The 9,499-nt window shown below is 42.4% G+C and overlaps 1 protein-coding gene across 3 annotated transcripts; it reads left to right on the forward strand.

The window, feature by feature from the left end:
• The first annotated feature begins 325 nt into the window (after positions 1-325).
• LOC118565832 lies at positions 326-8,964 on the forward strand. Of its 3 annotated transcripts, none has more exons than XM_036146876.1 (4): positions 326-425; positions 4,931-4,986; positions 7,413-7,775; positions 8,495-8,964. In XM_036146876.1, the coding sequence occupies exons 1-4, from the start codon at positions 388-390 to the stop codon at positions 8,800-8,802; spliced, it is 765 nt and encodes a 254-aa protein (XP_036002769.1). In that variant the 5' UTR covers positions 326-387; the 3' UTR covers positions 8,803-8,964. The 3 variants fall into 3 exon arrangements, with proteins under 3 accessions (XP_036002769.1, XP_036002771.1, XP_036002770.1); XM_036146878.1 differs by having other exon boundaries at positions 8,498-8,964; XM_036146877.1 differs by having other exon boundaries at positions 7,416-7,775.
• The last annotated feature ends 535 nt before the right edge of the window (positions 8,965-9,499 follow it).

The following is a 9,499-nucleotide window of genomic DNA, read 5'->3' on the forward strand; positions in this document are numbered from 1 at the left end:
CTCGTTATATCAGTGTGAGTTTGTTGCAGCGTGACTGAGGAAAGTTGTCTGGCGGGTTAATGTATGTCAGAGTCTTGTGAAGGTGATATAAGTGGTTCAGCTGGTTGAAATGGTTTATGCGGCTAAAGGTGTTATGTTTGAAGTTCAGACATTACTGCTTCTGCCATATTTAGCACCTAACTTGTTCAAACTGACAACGGGACTTGCAAGGAATGTTCTGACTGGACCAAAAAGACATGCCTGTTATTGGCTGGTGGTGTGTTGTTCAGGTTGGTCGAGTTTTCTAGTCGTGAGCACTGAGCAGTTAGAGCAGAAGAGTCAGAGTTGTGTCATGCGTGCTCAGGTGGGTGGTACAATTTAACACAAAATACTTAACAGAGTGGTCTCATGGAGCACCGTTGGACTCAAAGGAATAGAGACAATAGGTATGTCTTATTTCTTTGTTGTTTTATCTGTTACTTGTTTTATTGTTTATCATTTCTAATGTGCAGTGAGACTGGGGTAATTTATTATTGATGATTTAACATATTCCTCTGACATTGTGACATTAGGCTGAAAAGTGTTTGAGCTGCAGAAAACTTCTGTTACAAAAACAGAAACAACAACCTGAGTTTTTATCTTTACATTAATCCTGCCAGCCTCCTGTCAAACATTAGATTAGCTCCTGGTAAGTTTCTGACTTAGAAACCACATTTCTGGATCAGGATGATGAACTTCTGAGAGAGAAATGATGGATTAGACTGACATCCGGCTGTAGCCTCTGTAGAGAAGGAGTTTATTCAACCGAATAGCTCACTTACAATTACATTTTATTTATAAAGCGTCAATTCACAACATATCAGTTCAATAAAAATCATGCATATAGTTTGATCAAGTTTCCTCTCTAAGGAAACCCAGCAGGTTGCATCAAGTCTTGACAAGCAGTATTAACGCCTCCTGAAAGAGCGTAGAGCCACAGGGGACAGTTGTCTGCATTGTTGATGGCTTTGTAACAGTAAATCATACTGAGTATGCAGTGGAGAGGAAAACCCAACTTTAACAGGAAGGGGAAAAAACTTGACTCTAGCAAAGTGCTCTATTAGGAACTTACGGGAAAATCAGAGCTCTGAGATATAATGGAGCTTGATTATTAAGGGCTTAATATGTGAGAGGGAGAATTTTAAATTTGATTCTTGATTTAACAAGAAGCCAATGAAGGGAAGCTAAAATTGGAGAAATATGATCCCACTTGTTGATTTTCATCAGAACTCTTGCCGCAGCATTTTGGATCAGCTGAAGGCTTTGAACTGCATATTGTGGACTTCCTGATAGTAAAGAATTACAATAGTCCAGCCTTGAAGTGACAATGCATGGACTAGTTTTTCAGCATCACTCCTGGACAGAAAGTTTCTAATTTTGGCAATATTCCTGAGGTGAAAAAAGGAAACTCTGGAAACCTGTTTAATATGGGATTTATTTAAGTGTTCGATAAAGAAGTTTATTTATTGAGGACTACGGTTCAAAGATTACAACTTCTGTCTTGTCACAATTTAAATGCAGGAAATTTAAAATCATCCAGCTTTTAATGTCATCAAGACTGCCTGTAGTCCAAGTAATTGATTGGATTCATCATGATTTATGGATAAATATAGCTGAGCATCGTCAGCATAACAGTTCAAACTAGAAAATTTCTGAAGAAATTGAGCAAGGCGCCTGCCTCTTGGTGCATACTGTACCGTCAAAAATACTAACGGGAAGTGACTCTGCGAATTTCAGGTTCCTATGATCTTCACAGCCCCCGCAGCGGCTGTCGAAAGGTGCCATGTTAAGTCAATGGGCCTCCTAGAAGCCTTTGGCTAGCAGCGTTGTCATGGAGACTCCCTCACAGCTGTAGCCCTCTATATGTCTGTAAAGGCAGAACAAACCCGGCTAAGCAGAAGTTTGTAAGACCTTCCTAGAGCTACTTCTGGTTAGCAACATGCTAACCATTAGCCGCTAACAGGGTTGTGTTCAGTATCACCGGCTGATTGTACTCTGTCAGTTTGGTCCAAATCCTGTACTAAGAAGTGCCTCAAAAAGGGGTGCCAATACTTAATGTCACCAAACGTGACCAAAGTTCATGGGTCAGATCGGCCTCCTTTAGCAACTCAGCCTCACCACATCTGGCACCAGAACTCAACATTTGACCAAAATGGTCAGTAGCGCCATTTCCCACAGGTGGGTGGTGCTGTATTGGCCAATTGGGTTGTGTCTGGGCATCATGCTAGGTCCTGTTGGAAGCAAAGGCCCAATAGGAAAGCATGTGAAATCCAAAATGGGAAAAAGAAAAGTGATACATGGCTGAAAGTCACTTAAAAAATTTAAAATGTTAAGAGGAAGTGACTGTGCGAATTTTAGACTTGTACATTAATCACAGCCACTGCAGTGGGCGTGGAAAGTTGCCATTTTATCCCAATGGAGCCTCTCCCTCTGGCCAGCAGATTCCGTCGTCATGGAAACTCATTCACGCCTGCAGCTGGCTAATCTACCGAAGTGCAGAGACTTTGCTCAGACGATGTCCCATTGAAATAGAATGGAGAGCATTGCCTCGAACAACAGTCGATTTCTCCAGAACCGTAGATGGTAGAGAGGTAATTTTTTCAGCGTTTATTCCGTAACGAATAGGAGAACAAGACAAACTATCGGTTTTTGCTGGAAATATTTTAATATAGGTGTAAAAAATTATGATATAAAGGGGATTTTTATGGAATTTCACAAATCCTCTAAAGACGTTCCCGAACAAATCGCTGTACCTGAAAAAGTATAAGAGATATCAAAATAATTCTTTCATTGTGAGTATCAGCAGGCTTTTGTGGACTATGGAGCTCATTTTTATGTTTGTACAAAAATTGGTGTAGGCACAGCGACGATGTAAAAAAGTGGATGATGTGGAAGAATGAAGCTCCAAAGCTTTTTTACGATTTTGCACATTCGCCACTCCTGAACAAATTGTTCCTGCGGAAAAACCCTAACAGTTATCCACAAAATTCCTTTTTTGTGAGTGCCAGAAGGGACGGGACATTCATGCGTGGAAGTCTCATGCCTGTACATCAAACGATTTAGGAGTAGCGAAGATGCGAAAACATGTGATGTTTGGGATTTTCAGGTGTCATTTTTCAAAAGAGCTCCATAGGAATTTTGCCGGTCTGAGGTGATTTGCGAAAAATCTATAAATCCTACACCAACGAGGGTTGCATTTCCTGAATCCTGACAAAAATACCCATGTTTTAATGTATAATTTGTCTACGTAGAGTGAAAATTGAGCGAGTAAGCTCAAGTTGTTCGGAGTTTTGAAATTTTTAAAAAATCCAGAGTGGGCCACTCTGGCGGTTGGAGAATTCCGTCATTGACTTTCATTATAAACGATGATTTCGCTGATTTTTGGAATGAGCTTTGAGGACTAACTGTGAAGAGACAATAAAAGATATCCACATCCCGTTTACACTTCTGAGTAGTTCACAGATATATCTACAAACTGGAAGTTAAACGGTGTTTGTAGGTGAAAGCATGGCGACACAGTACAGCATTGAAAATTGTCATTTTGAGGCTTTTTCTAGGCTTTTTCTGTACCTGACACAATTCATTTCCTATGGAAGTGGTTTTTCGTTAATTGCGTTGCCATGGTAACTCGAAACCCCAATAAAAGTAATAGCACACCATTTCCAACCGAGCCGCACGTTTTGATACCTATATTGTTGGGGTGCACGCTACGGTTTGGGCCGCATTAATTTTCGAAAACGTTTTTAGGTGCATAGTAATAGGTGCCTCCAATGCATTTTCTATGGCAGGCGCCTAATAATTATTCCCATGTCAATGTATAATTTTACCAGTTCGAAGCGTATATATAGTAAAGAGAATTCACCCAAACACTGAACCCTGTGGTACTCCACAAGTAACCCTGAAGTCTGAAGAAGATTTATTAACATAAACAGAGTGATACTGTCCGACGGGGTGTCCATTATAAGAAACCAATATGAATAAATAAATAAATATTAAATCAATTATTAATAGTCAAATGTTTTTTGATGTTAAAATTTTAGGTTTTTCACAAGAAGTGGCTGCGAGAACTATTTAATATCTCTTGTGACGTGTTGCCAAGGTAACCAGCGTCAACTGTCTTGCCATTACCAGAAAATGTTGAGCCAATGCAATAATTTAGAACAATCAGGTTATTTGATTGGAAGTTTTTTTATAGGTATTCGATAACACTTTTTAATGAACACCCTGCAGCCAATCAGAATCAAGTGTTCATCCAGACCATGGTATGAATACGATTTAAACCAACCTAGTGTTTTTCCCATAATCCCTACAGCACATTTAAGTCTTTCTAAAGTAATATTGTGATCAACTGTATCAAATGCATCACTGAGATCTAAAAGGACAAGTACAGACACAAGTCCATTATCTGAGGCCATGAGAATATCATTAGTGACCTTCACCAGAGCTGTTTCAGTGCGTTGATGAGCTCTGAAGCCTGACTGAAACTCTTGAAATAGGTCATTACTTAGAGAGGAGAAAGTAATCATGTTTGGGAGGAAGCCAATAATTTTATTTTCATTAGAATACATTTTATTTATAAAAAAAAATCCCATTAAGTTATTAGTGCTATGAGATAAGGGACTGGGTGTATCAACAGAGGTATGACTATGTAAGTTTGTCAACTGTAATAAATCAGAACCAATGTTTATTCTTGAGCTTCAGTTTTAATGATGGAAAATATGCTACTCTAACTCTGCAAACACGATATGGTAAACAGCAGGAGGGGGAAGTGAGCAAATAAATTATCCAATTTAGAAGACCCAAGATGCAGCTGCGGGATTACAGCAGGATCACCTTTTTATCATGGGTTACCTGTAGACAAAATACACCTGCTAAGGTAACTTGCACACACCTACTCTGTCCTCTCTCACAGGGAGAATATGATCTGCAGGATCCTGCTGCTCATCATCCTCAACTCATGTCTCTGTGGTCAGTTTCCATCTTCTCTTTGTTCAGTCTAAATCCATCAATAATCAGTGAAAAGTCTGTCAGTGAAGGGAACACTTCAATCCAAAGAATCAGAATTATTTCTCACTGCGGAGAAATTTCACCTTGGTTCACATTACAGTTCACATTACACATTACTCCGCTTCACATTACAGTTCACATTACACATAATGAAAGCAAAAAAAAAAAATACGACAAGCGACGAACAAGGGTTAATTTATTTATTTATTCATTTTAGAGTTCAGGGAAGTCACAGATAATGACACTGAGGTAGCACGGTGCTTGTTGAATGATGATGATTTGAGGCTTCGTTTACAGAAATGTCCATTTAGATATTCTAAAGGCAGCAACATTAAGGTGATTGTAACGTATGATGGGCTAGTAACAGTGGGGGTGATTTAAAAGTGTCGGACCACTGTCTCCCATCAGGGGGCGATTGCCCTCAGAGCTTTTGGGCTGAAGCGGTTTCTAAGTTTATTTGTTTTGACTGTAAGGCTTCTGAAGCGTTTACCTGATGGGAGAGGAGCAAACAGCGCATTGCCTGGGTGGGGCGGGGGGGGGGGGGGGTTCAGTGGAGATGCAACTGGCCCTTTTTGGACTTGTTCAGCATAAATTGAGCATCGATCCTGCCAACGGCATCCCACAATCCCCTGCGCTGTTCTCATCACCCGTGCTAAGTCCTTCCTCTCTTGTACTGTGCAGCTCCCAAACCACACAGTTATGCTGAGACATAAAACACTCTCCATGGTAGCTCCGCAGAAGTTCTTTAGCAGTTTAGTTTAAACTCCAGACCTTCTCAGTTTCAAGAGGAAGAAGAGGTGTTGTTGGGCCTTAATCACCAGCTGGGAGGGGTTTGCAGTCCAAGAGAGGTCGGAGGAGATGTGAATGCCCTGGAACCTAACTCTCTACCACCTCCCCCTGTATGTGTTCAGTCCTCCTAGACCTCCTGTAGTCTATTATTAGCTCCTTGGTCTTACTGGTGTTCAGGATAAGTTTGTTTATTTCTGGAGCACCACTGTGTAAGATTGCTGACCTCATCCCTGTAGTGGGACTCATCATTGTTGGAGATGAGACCCACTATAGAGGTGTCGTCCCCAAACTTTACTACTGTGTTTGTGGGGCGAAAAGTAGAACAGTCATGGGTGAAAAAGGTGAAGAGAGCAGGGTCATTGCTCAGCCGCTGGTCGCTCCGCTTGTAGTCGGTGATGTTTCCGATGCCTCTCCACATGTTACATGAGTTGTTGCTGCTGAAGTGGTCCTCTATGCACTGCTTGTACCTTTGCTTGGCCTTGGTATAGTGGAGCTTCTGTTGTCCGTTGCAGGGTGGGGTGAATAAGTTCAGGATTGCATGGTCGGTGAGGTTTGTGAACTCCCGGGTTGGGTTGCAGTTCCAACAGCTCTCCTGCATTGTATTAGAGCTTGGAGTGATGATAACATGAATGAGAACACAAAACCCAGCAAAATTAACCGGAGCACCTTAGCTGCAGCAGTGACCTGTGCTGCCACCTTGCCTCCAGCTGCATCTAATCAAGCCGTTTCAGTATTACTTGAAGAGCGTCAAACAAAGCTCTGACAGCACAAGAACAATAATAATATGTATTGTTTAAAAATGCACCTTTCAGAACACACACGAACACTGTACAGAAAAAGCACAACAATAAAGATAAAACAGCAAACAATAAAAGTTACAGTAAACTGGCAATCACAGAGAAGAGCGTCAAACAAAGCTCTGACAGCACAAGAACAATAATAATATGTATTGTTTAAAAATGCACCTTTCCGAACACACTCAAACACTGTACAGAAAAAGCACAACAATAAAGATAAAACAGCAAACAATAAAAGTTACAGTAAACTGACAATCACAGAGAGTATGCACTTTTGAACAGATTTTAGTTTATACTTGAACTGCTAGAGGGTGTTGGTGTTGAGGATGTCTGGAGCAAGAGAATCGCACCATGTGGAGCCGAGCAGGAGAAAGCTCTGCTCCACGTGGTGCTGAGGAGGGGAGGAGGAATAGTGGAATGAATGGAAGAGGAGAATCTGAGGGTATGGGTGTCACACAGTGGGAAATCTGTTTTGGATTGTCTACTTATTATTTTCCGTTATTTTGTATGTAATCTCCACATGATTTGGTTAACATTTTTGTTGTTTTCCCTTTGAATCCCTCTGGAAAGAAAAAGACTGAACTTCATTGGTCTGGTGGTAAACCAGGAGGTGGGACTCAGAAATAAGCTGTCATGCACGTTGTAGACAGCAATTAGTCATTGGATAAAAGGAACTGAGATGAGGGAAGAAGGTGTGATAAGACATGGATGTGACAGAAAGCTCTAGGGATGTAGTTTAAAGACTCCCATGTTCCCGTTCTCAGTGTGTCTGCTCCTCTCTTTCCCTCTCTGTCTCCTCAGCAGCAACATTTGTAGTGAAGGTGACACAGAGCTCCTATCAGGCAGAGGAGAACCACAGCATCACTCTGGAGTGGACCTTCACCACCACACCTGATCAACCCTGGAGAGATCTGTTCATCCTCTGCAGCTTGTCAAGTCCTCAGAGAGTCTCAGTTTTATATCAGGTCTATGATGGTGTTGAGGTATTAGAGCCTCAGAATGAACAGTTTTCAGGACGAGTCCAGAGTGACAAAGACGTCCTCAGAGAAGGACGAATCAGACTCCATGTGTCCAGACTGAGGACTGAAGACTCTGGTCTGTATCTGTGTGATGTGGAGACTGATTATGGTTCTGGTTCTGCTAGTTGTCAACTTAGCGTCTCTGGTGAGTTTATGTTGCATCAACTGAAGCTGAAACATGTTGATGCTGCTGAGATTAAACTGAACAAAACTTTATTCCTTTATGATGAAAGTTTTCAGACTACAACCAAAAATTGCTGCAAAGTTTTAAATGTCCAACTTTCCTGCAGCCACTGATCCGTTCTCTGTAAATCCTTCAATGCAGGGTGATGGGGTCGGGTTGCTGGTTCTGATCTGCAGGGTTTAAGGGCATATGTGGTTCCAGTTAACCTAACATGGATGTTTTGTATGAAGGGAAGCTGGAGTCTCCACAACTGCACAGGGAGAACCTGAACACAGCACCCAGACAGGGATTTGAACCAAGGACCTGCTTGTAGCCAGGCAGCAGTGCTGGCAGCTGCTCCAGCCTGCAGCCCTACAGAGAGTCCATGGATTGATAGAAAGCCTCCATGTTGCAGTAGTTCTGGAGAACTGAGCCTGTTCAGCTTTAATGTGTCTCTGGGGGACGTTGCTTTAGTGCTTTTAGATCAGGGAACTGATTTTTCACCACTCTTTATTCTGCTGTTCACACTAAATTCAGAGCTGCAGCTGAACCAGATCCACTAGAGACAGAATCACAGTTTCTCTGGCAGAAGATGATGGAGAGCTAACAGCTGATGATGATGATGATGATGATGATGATGATGATGATGATGATGATGATGATGATGAGAGCATAAATCCTCTTCTTCTTTTGTCCTCCAGCAGCTGCTGATGTCTCCCAACCTCAGAGACCAGCTCTGGATCCAGAACCAGGAGGTCGAGGAAGGAAAGGTCTCTATGCTGCACTGGGACTGACAGCAGCAGCAGCAGCAGCTCCTCCTGATGTCTCCACAACTCAGAGACCGGTTCTAGATCCAGAACCAGGATGTGGAGGAAAGACCAGCATCCATCTTTCCCTGACACTGACAGCAGTAGCAGCAGCAGCAGCAGCAGCAGTAGCAGCAGCAGCAGCAGCAACCTTTATAGTGAAACATTGCTTCAGTTTGGGGCGACAATGGTACAAGAGTTAGGGAGTTCGTTCTGCAGTTGTCGGGTTGCTGGTTGGATCCCCCACTTTGATCGTCTCAGTCATGGTGTCCTTAGTCAAGACATTTCACCTGCACCGCCTGCTGGTGGTGGTCAGAGGGCCCGGTGGCGTCGATGTGTGGCAGACTCGCCTCTGTCAGTCTGCCCCAGGGCAGCTGTGGCTGCTAACAGAGCTCACCACCCTATCTATTTTTAGGACTAATCTTAAAACTTTCCTTTTTGACAAAGCTTATAATTAGAGTGGCTCATGTTACCCTGAGCTATCTCTATAGTTGTGCTGTGATAGGCATAGGCTGCTGGAGGACATCAGGGTCTAATTTTCTCACTCTACTGATTTCTACTGTTCTTCAGTCTACTGTTCTCCAGTTTTGCATTGTATTACATTGAAATGACTGTCGTCATTTCAGCTTTTAACTTTTTGCTCTCTCTCTTTTTCTTCATAGTAGGTACACCTGGTCTGGCGTTCTGTTAACTGTGACATCATACAGAGAAGACGGCTCACCCGCTACTACCATCTAATGTAGAACAGATTACTAGATCAATGTGTGCTTCTGTGCTTTTTTGTTTCTCTTGTTGTGTCTCTGCTCTGTCTTCTGTAACCCCAGTCGGTCGAGGCAGATGACCGTTCATACTGAGCCCGGTTCTGCCGGAGGTTTTCCTTCCCGTTAATGGGGAGTTTTT

The sequence above is a fragment of the Fundulus heteroclitus genome, chromosome 14 (assembly GCF_011125445.2).
Source record: "Fundulus heteroclitus isolate FHET01 chromosome 14, MU-UCD_Fhet_4.1, whole genome shotgun sequence".
In the NCBI taxonomy this organism is placed as follows: Eukaryota; Metazoa; Chordata; class Actinopteri; order Cyprinodontiformes; family Fundulidae; genus Fundulus; species Fundulus heteroclitus.